Raw genomic sequence first — 12,665 nt, forward strand, 5'->3', positions numbered from 1 at the left:
CCAGGTCTTCCAGGACCATCCTGTAAATTGGCCCCTTGTCCCGCCTCCTGGGTCAGGCTTGCCCCAGGCCATATTTGGTCCGGGATTTCTTCTGGCCCGGAGTTATACTGCAGGCTTGTTCCTGCAGTGGCGTCGATTCATGGCTGTCCTGTGGCTGTTGGACCGAGTGGCGGGATCCAAGCTGACAGCATCAGAATCGGGGCAGCTCGCAGGGCTATGGGTCACTCCCCACCGCGCTCTGAAGGAGCCTCCAGCACTCCCCCCACCCCCACCACCCCCACTGGTCTCACCACAACCCGGGCAGGGGCACTGCCCCCAAGCTCCAGTCAGCAGCCCGTGTGAGGTGAAGTCTTATTTATTTTTTGCCCAGAGTTGCTCACCTTGGGAGGACTGAAAGGAGAGACAGAAACTAGAATCAATTGCAATGGGCACTTGGCGCCAGAACCTACAGGAATATGGAGCAAGGAACTGGAAACTGGGATGGGGCTGGCACAGCCCATGAGGGGCCAAATGGCCTCCTCTGTTTCTATGGAGATCCAGAAGCCCCGCCCCTCCGCCTCCACTGCTCTGGCCCCGCCCCTCCGCCACCCCCTGCTCTGGCCGCGCCCCCTCCACTCCGCCAGCCCCGCTCTGGGCCTGAACCCCGCACCCCTCGGGCTATGGCCCCGCCCCCTCCACACCAGGCCCGCCCCCTCCCGCCCCGCCCACTCCGCTCCTGTCCGGTTCTGCCCTCCACAGCTCCTCTCCCTATGGCCCCGCCTCCTCTCGCTATGGCTCCGCCCCCTCCTCTTCGCCGCGCTCCTGTCCAACCCCCCCTCCCTATGACCCCGCCCACTTCGCTCCAGCCCCGCCCTCCACCCCCGGTCGCGTGAGTTCACGCCTTCTGACCCGGAGCCGGAAGTGCAGGTGGCGGGTTAGGGGCTGTAATGGCGGCTGGTGCCCGGCTGGAGAATGCCAACCCGCTGATTTACGGGCGGAGCTCGGAGCGGCCGCTCACTGCCCGGGAGCAGGAGGAGGAGGCGGTGGACGCCATCGACAACCGAGAGATCTTCGATATCCGGGAGCGGGGACAAAACCCGGAGAGTTTCTGGGAGGCTGGAATTTAACAGGAAGCCTGTTGGGCACTGACAGGGGAGAGGAGAGGGAGGGTGGGGGAGAGGAGAGTGGGGAGGGTGGGGAGAGGAGAGTGGGGAGGGTGGGGGAGAGGAGAGTGGGGGAGGGGGGAGAGGAGAGTGGGGGAGGGGGGAAAGGAGAATGGTGGGGGAGAGGAGAGTGGGGAGGGTGGGGGAGGGGGGAGAGGAGAGTGGGGGAGGGGGGAGAGGAGAGTGGGGGAGGGGCGAGAGGAGAGTGGGGGAGGGGCGAGAGGAGAGCGGGGGAGGGGGGAAAGGAGAGTGGTGGGGGAGAGGAGAGTGAGGGAGGGGGAGTGGGGGGAGGGGTGTGGGGGAGGGGTTGGGGAGAGGAGAGTGGCGGAGAAGAGAGGGAGGGGAGGGGGCATGGGGGAGAGGAGAAGGGGAAGGGGCGTGAGGGGGAGGGAGGGAGCGAGCGTTGGGGTGGGGTGGGGAGGGGATGGGATGGAGGTGGTCTTTGCAAGGGCCCTGAAGAGGATTTGATGCAGGTTTGGATTACCGGATTGGGAGGGGAATGATGGGGTAATGGAATTGTATTTGACCAGTTCCCCTTTGTGCTGGGAGGATTCAAATCAGGAACATGTTTTAGGAAGACCATCTCAATTGTACTGTTTTCGGCCCTTAACCTGTAAATCAGACCTCTCTCAGCCCCGTTCACCACCGAGGCTTGAATTTAATAAAGGGGTGGCTTTTTCCAAGTAGCACATCCTTTGAGTGAATGTTGTTAACACAGTCTACTGCAGAAAAGTTTCCTTAATGTATTTACATTTGATCAGATCGATTAACGACCCTGAGCATCCACTGAGTCTGGAGGAGTTAAATGTTGTAGAACAGCTTCGAGTTAACGTAAGTGTTCGTTCTTGGTCAAGACTGTCTTAAAATAAGATTACATTATGTTTTCAGGTGTCATGAGTAAGCTATAAAGATCGGTTTGTGCAACTAACTGAAAATCAGCAGGGCTGTGCCTGCCAACTTTTTAAAGTGTAAGCTGTGGTTCAGTGGATAGCACTCTCCACTGAGCCCAGGAACATTAGGAACACTTGCAGTCCCCCATGTATGTATGTGAAGAGTGGTCACTTGGCTATCGAAGGGTAATTGATACCCAGATTATCATAACCCCAGCACTGGTCACTGCTTTGAGAGAGGATGGGAATGAGAACGAGGTGAATTAATAATTAATCGTGGTGAAATATGATCATATTCTAGGATCTCTGGAATTATTTTTCTAGAATTAATTGAAACACTGAGAATTGGCAGTTTTATTCATGTTGTGTAAGACTCTGCTTTGAAGGGTTTCTTAAAAAAAGTGGTTGTGATTTTAAACCAAGTCTTTAACAGCTAAATTCCTGGCAATGTTAATAAAACCAACTTTCTGTCTTCACAGAGGAAGACACAAAAACTTCTCAAATGATAGGGACTCTAGGGTCTAGTGAGAAGGAGGAATTGAAGGAAATTAGTATTATTAAAAGAACAGTGCTGGAGAAATGAATGGGACTGAAAGCTGATAAATCCCCAGGTCCTGATAATCCTCATCCCAGGGTACTAAAGGAGGTGGCCAAGGAAATAGTGGATTTGTTGATTGTCATTTTCCAAAATTCTGTAAGTTCTGCAACAGCCCCAGCAGATTGGAGGGTGGCAAATGTAACCCCACTATTTAAAAAGGAGGGAGGGAAAAAGTGGGAATATACAGACCGGTTAGCCTAACATCAGTAGTAGGGAAAATGCTAGAGTCGTTATAAAGGATGTGACAACAGGACACTTATAAATGGGATTAGACAAAGTCGACACAGATTTATGAAAGGGAAATCATGTTTGACAAACCTACTGGAGTTTTTTGGGGGTGTAACTAGCAGAATAAATAAGGACCAGTGGATGTGCTGTATTTGGATTTTCAGAAAGCTTTTGAGAAAGTCCCACACATGAGAGGTTGGTGTGTAAAATTAAGGCACATGTGATTGGGGGTGATATATTGGTTGGCAGACAGGAAACGGATTAGGAATAAATAGACCTTTTTCAGAGTGGCAGGCAGTGACCAGTGGGGTACTGCAGGGATCAGTGCTCGGGCCTCAGCTACTCACAATATATATTAATGATTTGGATGAGGGGACCAAATGTAATATTTCCAAGTTTGCTGCTGACACAAAACTTGGTGGCAATGTTAGTGGTGAGGAGGATGTTGAAGCTTCAAGGGGATTTAGACAAGTTAAGAGAGTGGGCAAATACATGGCAGATGCAGTATAACATGGATAAATGTGAAATTATCCACTTTGGTAGGAAAAACAGAATGGCAGAATATTATTTAAATGTTGATAGATTGGGAAATGTTGATGTACAAAGGGACCTGGGTGTTTTTGTACACCAATCACTGAAAGCAAGCATGCAGATACAGCAAGTAGTTAAGGAGGCAAATGGTATGTTGGCCTTCATTGTGAGAGGACTTGAGTACAGGAGCAAGGATGTCTTACTGCAGCTGTACAGGGCCTTGGTGAGACCACACCTGGAGTATTTTGTGTGCAGTTTTGGTTCCCTTACCTAAGAAAGGATATACTTGCCATAGAGGGAGTGCAGCGAAGGTTCACCAGTCTGATTCCTGGGATGGCAGGATTGTCGTAAGAGGAGAGATTGGGCCGACTAGGCCTGTATTCACTGGAGTTTAGAAGAATGAGAGGGGATCTCATTGAAACGTATAAAATTCTGACAGGGCTGGACAGACTGAATGCAGGGATGATCTTTCCTCTGGCTGGGGAGTCTAGAACAAGGGGTCACAGTCTCAGGATATGGAGTAGACCATTTGGGACTGAGATGAGGAGAAACTTCTTCACTCAGAGGGTGGTGAACCTGTGGAATTCTCTACCACAGGAGGCTGTGGAGGCCAAGTCATTGAATATATTTAACAAGGAAATAGATTTCTAGACTCTAAAGGCGTCAAGTGTTATGGGGAGAGAGTGGGAGTTTGGCATTGAGACAGAGGAGCAGTCATAATCATATTGAATGGCGGAGCAGGCTCGAAGGGTCGAATGACCTAATCCTATGTTTCATCCTATTACCTTTGGCCGATCTGAGTTGCTTCCAATAGCACCATCCGATGGATTTGGGGAGCTGTTGTGTAGGTTTATAATGGGAATGGAGGCTCAGAATTGAAGCAGGAAATCGAAAAGAATATCGAGCAGAAAATCTAGGCTGCGGCTTCCTGGATTTGTGGAGTATCATGGCAGATCCTGCACTCCCAAAGCAGGAAATCTTTGAAGTCAAATATCAACAAATTCGAGCTGCTGGATTCTGGGCATTAGAGTGTTAAGCTGCAGCTAGTAATCCTCTACATCAGTGTGGCTTGGGGTAACTAGAGTTCCCAGTATTTAAACCAAACACTTAGGGCCTGAAATTATTGGTGGGCAAGGGGGAGACAATGGTGACACTGTCAGTGCAAGACTGAAGGAGTGCCGCACTATCAGGTTCCATTTTTTGGATGAGACATTAAACCAAGGCTCTGTCTGCCTTCTCAGATGGATGCATAAGACACCACAGCACTTTCAAAAAAGAGCAGGAGAGTTCCGGAACATAAGAAATAGAAGCAGGAGCAGACCATTCTGACCCTTGAGCCTCCTCCACCATTCACTACAGCCATGGCTAAACTTATCCCTCATCTCCACTTTCCTGCTTGCTCCTCATATCCCTTGATTCCCTGAGAAATCAAAAATCTATCAATCTCAGCCCTGGATATACTCGCAGGTGGAGCTTTCACAGCCTTCTGAGTGAAGAAATTTCTTCACATCTCAGTCCTAAATGATTGACCCCTTATCCTGAGACTCTGCCCCATGTTCTAGATTCCCCAGCCAGGGGAAACAACCTCTCTATCAACCCTTCAAAATCTTGAATGTTTCAATGAGATCACCTCTGGTTCTTCTAAACTACAAAGACTATAAATGCAAGTTACTCTGCCTCTCATCGGAGGCTCTATCTAGTGAACCTTTGCTGCACCCCCTTCAATGCAATATATCCTTCCTTAATGTGGAGACCAAAACTGGGCACAGTATTACAGGTGTGGTCTCACCAAAGCATTGTGCAATTGTAGCAAGACTTCCTTATTCTTGTACTCCAATATATTTGCAATAAAAGCCAAGATGCCATTTACCTTCCTAACTGCTTGCTGCACCTGCATTTTGACTTTGTGTTCCTGTACAAGTGCACCCAGGTCTCTCTCAACATCACTATTTATAAGTTTCATGTCTATTAAAAGATATTCTGCTTTTCTACTATGACTAAAGTGAATAACCTCATACTTCCCTACATTATATTCCTTCTGCCACCTTCTTGCCCACTCATTTAACCCATCTATATCCTTTTGCAGCCACTTCGTGTCCTCCTCAGCATACATTCCCACCTATCAGAGAATGATAGAATGGTTAGAGCACAGGAGGAGGTCATTCAGTTCCCTGTCCGTGCTGACTCTCTGCAACAGCAATTAGCCTAGTGCCATTCCCTAACCTTTTCCTCGCAGCCCTGCATCTTTCTCTTTTTCAGATAATGACCCATTCCATTTTGAAAGTATCAATTGAACCTGCCTCCACCACCCCCTCAGATCCTAACCCCTCCATGCATGAAAAAGTTTTTCCTCCTTTACTAATTGCCTTAAATCTGGCACCTAACATTGCATTGTTAGAAAACCCTCTCCCCGCCATCCTGACAAATATTTAGCCCTCAACCAAATAAAATCAGATTACTTGCTCATTATCATATTGCTGTTTGTGGGAGCTTTCTGTGCACAAATTGACTGCTACGTTTCCTACTTCAAAAAGTACTTCATTAGCTGTGAAGTGTTTTGGGACATGCTTTGGATTTACAAATTGGGAGGTGTGGATAAGATGAATGTAAACAAGTTATTTAAATTGAATAGTGTGTATTTGTGCTGGGTGACTGAACCCCAGGTGGGCCCTGTCTGTGTTGTATAAACTCACATTGCAAAATTATTTCTTCTGTACATTTTGAACTTAGTGTGAGGGAGAGACTGGGTTTAACGGAACTACAATTGGAGGTTCTGACATCACTGAAGTGCTCTCACCAGGAGTAAACCTAACCTCTGCTGCCTGTATCCTTATTCCCACCAAGTCCATCATCCCTGTCCTCACTAACCTACATTGGTTCCTGGTTAGGCATCACTGTAATTTTAAAAATTCTCATCCTTGATGTCAAATTCCTCTATGATCTTGCGCCTGCCAATCTCTGTAACCTCTTCCAGCCCTGAAACGCTCAGATCTCTGCACTCCTCCAATTCTGGAGCATTCCTGATTTTAATCACTCCTCCATTGGTGGCTGTGCATTCAGCTGCCTGGGCCCTAAGCTCTGGAATTCCCTCCCTAAACCTATCCATCTCTCTACTTCTCTCTCTTCCTTTAAGACTCTTGATGGGCTTGGCCGTTGAAAGGGATGATGAGTAGCCATGGTTCCCAGTTTACTGTACTGAGCTTGATTTTCCTGTCTATACCAGGTGACTGATCATGAGAACAGTGTGTCGGTGGCCTTCACTCCCACAATCCCGCACTGCAGTATGGCTACGCTGATTGGCTTATCGATTAAAGTCAAGTTGTTGCGCTCGCTGCCTACACGCTTCAAGGTAAGAGTTCATTACCTGGTAATCTGAGTATGTGTGTTGGTTACCTGGTAACCTGAGAGCTTGCGTTGGTTACCTGGTAACCTGCGGGCATGCCTTGGTTACCTGGTAACCTGCGGGCGTGTATATTAGTTACTTTGTAATTGCTAGAATTTACAGTACAGAAACAGGCCATTCCGCCCAACCAGTCCATGCTAGTGTTTATGCTCCATTCAAGCCTCTTCCCATCTTTCCTCATCTAAATCTATCATTCTAATCCTCTATTCCCTTTTCCCTCATTTGCTTGTGTAGCTTCCCTTTAAATGTATCTATACTATTCAGTTTAACCACTCCTTATGGTAGTGAGTTTCACATCCTCACTGCTCGCTGGGTGAAGAAGTTTCTTCTGAATTCCCTATTGGATATTTTGGGGACTATCTTATATTGATGGCCTCTAGTTATGCTCTTCCCCACAAGAGGAAACATTTTCTCTGTATCCACTCTATCAAAACCTTTCAGAATTTTAAAGACCTTTATTAGGTCACTCAGTCTTTTTTCATGAGAAAAGAGACCCAGCCTCTCAATCCCTTCCTGATAGCTATATCCTTGCATTCCTGGTATCATCCTTATAAATCTTTTTTGCACGTTATCCAGCATCTCTGTATCCTTTTTATAATACGGAGACCAGAACTATGTGTGTGTGTTAATTACACGTGGTAATTACACTGGTAAACTGGAGTGTGCGTAGGTATGCTAGTTGTTTGGTAATCTGGGAGTGTGTGTTGGTTAGCTGGCATTCTGTATGTGTTAGTTACCTGATAATCTGGGAGTGTGTGCTGATTACTTGGTAACCTCTGTATATGTTATTGCCTGGTAACTTCTGCATCTCTTAGTTACCTGGTACTGTGTGAGAGTTATCTGATACTCTCTGGGTAAATATATACAAGATGGGAACTGCCCTGGTGACTCAGTGGGAGTCTACATTGCTGCTGTGGAACTGCTCCAGGAAATCGGTAAAGTCCCAGGTTTAGTCTCTGATCTGAGGTAATTCGGGGCAGAAGAGCGGGACTAGTTGGATAGGTCTTTCAAAGAGCCGGCACAGGCACGATGGGTTGGAAAACCTCCTTTTGCGCTGTGTCATTCTATCTTACTAAGACAGGGAGAGAATTATACATTTCGAACAGCTTTCCTCTGCTCTCAATAGCGCATTCCCCTATGTCTCCGCCCTTATGCTTTCCAAGATTATACATGGCTTTGAATTTCTAACATTCAGTTATTCTTCCTGCAGGTGGATGTCCATATCACTCCAGGAACCCATGCTTCTGAAAATGCAGGTGAGCAAGGGGCTACTGTGTGTGTGGGTAATATTGGATCAATCCTTGTAATCCATGATATTTTAGACTCTGCTGTCTTCACATGTGTCGTGCAACTGTGCTGGGAGGTGGGGGACCGATTGAGGGTCTCAAAGTCTTTAGTGTCCAACACTCCCAGACTTCTTTAGCTGAACTCCTTGTTCAAAATAAACCAGATGGTTAACACAATCACAATTTAGACCTTGAATCATGGGAGGTGGATCGAGCACGGAAGAGTGGGGTGAGTGTCTGGGAGTGGACAGAGTGTGCATCTGGTTGGTGGGAGGTGGGGCCTGTGCCATTGCCCTGGGCAGGGGGGAAGGCAGAGCAAGTATCTGGGCAGTGGAGTGGACATGGATTTCTTGCCTTGTGCCAGGCTATTGTCCTGAATAAAATCTTCTCCTTTTCCCAGTGAACAAGCAGCTGGCTGATAAGGAACGAGTGGCAGCAGCTCTAGAGAACTCTCACCTACTGGAGGTTGTTAACCAATGCCTGGCAGAGAGATTATGACCAGATCACGTAATGGAACAACAATTGCAATTTCTGTGTGTCTCTGAGGATCTCTGCTGGCTTGGGTGGGTCACCAGGGTGTCTGTGAGATCCGTGAACATGATACAGCCCTGAAACAGGGCTTCCTGCGTGTAACGTCTATTAAGTCAATCCACAAACTGTGCCGATGTGTAGATAGAGAATCATTCATTAAAAAATACACAAATCTATGATCTCTCACTCCTCCCTTAACCTGGAGTGTTTCTCTTTTTTTTCCATCTGCAAGTCAGTTAACGGGAGCAAGTGGGGACAAGTCTTGCTGATGAAGGAGTGGGAGGAGGAGGAGGAGGCTGTCTCTGCAAACCCTGGGGTAGGGGAGCGAGGGAGGGGAAGGGGGTGTAAAAGGTCCTAATGACTTGGCCTCTGCTTAGCACTTTTGTGCAGTAAAATAACCACGATCAGTAAGTAACGGTATAGGTCGGGGGCAGTGGGGATGGAGTGTTGGGAGTGCTTTAAGTACAAACCCGCTTCCCAAAGTGCCTTGGCATGTGTATCAACCCGCAAACTCATGCACACCCAGTTCTACTTACTGACCCACATGTTCTCTTACACACACACGCACACATATACACTTACACTCACTCAGACCCTGCACCCACTGCAATTGTCTGTGTGAGATACTTTGTGACGAGTGATTTTGTAAAAGCTTGCCTGTAGGTAAACTTCTAACAAAACCCACCATACAAACCACCACCCGCTTGTGTTTTGCTGCTGCTATTTCAACCCAGTTGTTCATTACTGGGATGTAACATTCCACTCCCGCCTCATGTAATTTTAATTTAAGAAGTCATTCACAGTAAGCTCAGCATAGCAAAAGTTAAGCAAATTGAGTCCGCTCAGCCTTTTTAAAGCACATATGATGAGCTGGGTTTTTGGATGGAGTGAGAATTTTTCATTTTTTTTAAATCGTGCTCTAGCAGTTTTCCTGTTAAGTTGGGCGCTGTGCAAAATGGTCTGTTCCCACTAGGTGGTGCCATTTGGGAACTGTAGCCAGTGTTGCAGCTGTGATTTGAGATGTCAAATATGTAAAACTGTGCGTTACTCACTCCTGCTAATGAATGTGTGAAACCAGACTCAATAAAAACTTGGATGAGCTGATTAAAGCTGTGTTTTGCTCCTGGTTTGCTCCTGGATCCTGCTGTGCTGCAGCCAGCTTTCACTTCCAGAACTGTTTCATCAATGAGGTTCCTGTCTGAGTTTGGTTGCTGAGTGTCCTGTTTCACAAATTTATTCTACTTTGTGGAAAAGAGGAAACGCTAACATCTGACCACACTCCCCACTGAGATAACTGGTGAGTGGAGACCCTCTGATTCTCTCTCTCTCTCCTTCAGAGAAGTGGTTCTCAAACTTTACTGGTTGAAGAACTCCTTTGCAAATGGAGTAATCTCTGATCATAATAGATAATATTCATGATATGCAAGTGCTGCATGTAAGGAATATTTGAATCATTCTTTTAAGTTACTGATGCCACTGAGATAGGAACAAGAGGAGGCCATTCAGCCCTCGAGTCTGTTCTCCCATTCAATGAAAGCATGGCTGATCTGCAACCTAATTGCATACACCTGTCTTTGCCCCATGTCTCTTTATAACTTTGGTTAACAAAATTTGTCAATCTCCGATTTAATAGTTGATCTATTATTTTAGAAAGTTCCAAATTTCTATCACTTTTTATGTGCTGGAGTGTTTCCTAGTTTCACTGATCAAAAGTGCTGGCTTTAATTTTTAAAATTTGTCCCTGACCCCAACTAGCAGAAATAGTTTCTCTCTATACCCTACTTATTCTCCTTAATATCTTGAAAACTTTGGTCAAATCACTCCTTAACCTTTGTAAGATTTTTGGAATACAGGGATCATGACCCACACAAAAGTTAATACTTAAAGGCAGTAGCTGTGACAAGTGAACTCTTGCCCTTGCTCTGCAAAGTCACTGGGGCATGTCTTCTGGGTTATGTTCTGCTGACTGTTGTTGTCTTCTCTTGAGGTATGCGAACAATGTCTAAGATTCTGTCCCTTTTTATTTGTACGGAAACTCCCTCCCACACATGCCATATTAGGCTATAGTTGTCTCTGGTCAGCATAATCGAGCTTGAATTCACTCATGGTTTGTCAATCCCTAGGCCCCTCACAGATGTTTCCTATTTCCCCACTTTTTGCAGATAGTCTAAAGCCCACATGTCTGCTGGCATCAACCACCTTCTGCAATTGCACATTTCCGCAATTTTTATTAATGTCATTGTTCTTAACATAGAAGAGGGAGAAACATCTTTTCCAGCATTTACTCAGGCAATGGTCAAGACTCCGTCTTAATCCATACACTAACAGATGGAGCTTGTCATGTATATTCCATCACTCAGCTCATCTGCATTAGTTTGCCTTGTAGTTACATCTATATGTTCATTTAAAAGAATCAAGCTATCAAAAAGGATACTGCTTGACCTTTGTCTCATGTACGCTCCAGGTTAGGAAACACTAGTTCAGCCACTTAATCTCACTTCCCCTTCTGCAACTGCTGAGCTGAGCATCTGCACTATAAAATGAGAATGTTCTAAATCTAACCTAGCATTTTGTGAATAATCTGAGTTTTGCTGCTTAGCTTTTAACCAAGTAGTAGCCCCAAACCAGATTTCTGTAATTTTTATCGAATCTGACTATCCAAAGATATATTGATCCTACTCCTTCCAAATTCCAGCGATCACAAGCCAAGTTCGTGTAATCTGCTCGTAATTGAACCCTTGGAGTCCAGGTATCATTCAGGTAAATTTACACTGCACTCCCTCCAAGGCCAGGATATCCTTCCTAAGGTGCAGTGCCAGAACCACTCATAGTAACTTCAGGTGTGAAGCTTGACTTCTACCTCCGTTGTATTCTAGCCCTCAAGATATAAAGGACAGCATTCCATTAGCCATTCTGATAATTTCCTAAACAAAAACAGAATTACCTGGAAAAACTCAGCAGGTCTGGCAGCATCGGCGGAGAAGAAAAGAGTTGACGTTTCGAGTCCTCATGACCCTTCGACAGAACTTGCGTTCGAGTCCAAGAAAGAGTTGAAATATAAGCTGGTTTAAGGTGTGTGTGTGGGGGGCGGAGAGATAGAAGCAGATCATCAAAAGATGTCAACGACAATAGTACAATAGAACACATAGGTGTTAAAGTTAAAGTTGATGATATTATCTAAACGAATGTGCTAATTAAGAATGGATGGTAGGGCACTCAAGGTATAGCTCTAGTGGGTTTTTTTTTATATAATGGAAATAGGTGGGATTGTAATCACTCCACCATTGGTGGCTATACCTTCAGCTGCCTGGGCTTGAAGCTCTTGAATTCCCTCCTAAACCCTTCCACCTCTCTGTCCCTTTTAAGATGCTCCTTAAAACCTACCTCTTTGGCCAAGCTGTTGATCATCTGTGGTAATAAACCCTTTTGTAAAAAAGTCAATTTTTTACTGATACTGCTCCTATGAAACGCCTTGGGATGTCTTTACTAGATTACAGGAGCTATATAAATGCATTTTGTTGTAGAAGAGATTTAAGATTTCCAAGATTTGTTCAAATACTTTATCTACCTGACAATCAATCTTTGATTTCTAATTCTGCTTTTAAAAATCAGCAGATGAGACCATGGGCTTTATAAATAGAGGCATAAGGTGAAATAGGGATTCTTGACCTTCTTGCTTCCAAGGCCACCTGCTCTTATTATAAAAAGATCCAGAAATACCCACTTCCCTGTAATACGATGAGAATTCTTCTTTCTAAAAATTGGTTGTAATTAAGTACATATATTCATTGTTATTTTTGATTTTTGTTTTACTTAATGTGAAACTTATAGTTGGGCTGAGCAACAATTCCATCAAGACGTGAAGGTATAGTCCAGGCCTTTGCATTACTAATCCAGTAAGATAACCACACTGTCGCTGTACCCATTATGGCAGTGGACGTGCTTATTTCACTTACCCACACAACAGCCTTTCTAAAGGTGACTATAATGGTTTGAACTGTGCTGTTTTTGAGTGAGTGAAGCTCAAATTAAACCTGCAGCAATTTAAAACTCTGA

The 12,665-nt window shown here is 45.6% G+C and overlaps 1 protein-coding gene across 1 annotated transcript; it reads left to right on the top strand.

Moving 5' to 3' along the window:
- The first annotated feature begins 875 nt into the window (after window positions 1-875).
- Window positions 876-9,713, top strand: ciao2b (cytosolic iron-sulfur assembly component 2B). The gene is made up of 5 exons (XM_041192710.1): window positions 876-1,053; window positions 1,894-1,973; window positions 6,613-6,738; window positions 8,003-8,048; window positions 8,479-9,713. The coding sequence occupies exons 1-5, from the start codon at window positions 927-929 to the stop codon at window positions 8,574-8,576; spliced, it is 477 nt and encodes a 158-aa protein (XP_041048644.1). The 5' UTR covers window positions 876-926; the 3' UTR covers window positions 8,577-9,713.
- The last annotated feature ends 2,952 nt before the right edge of the window (window positions 9,714-12,665 follow it).

This window comes from Carcharodon carcharias, chromosome 7 (assembly GCF_017639515.1).
Source record: "Carcharodon carcharias isolate sCarCar2 chromosome 7, sCarCar2.pri, whole genome shotgun sequence".
Taxonomy (NCBI): domain Eukaryota; kingdom Metazoa; phylum Chordata; class Chondrichthyes; order Lamniformes; family Lamnidae; genus Carcharodon; species Carcharodon carcharias.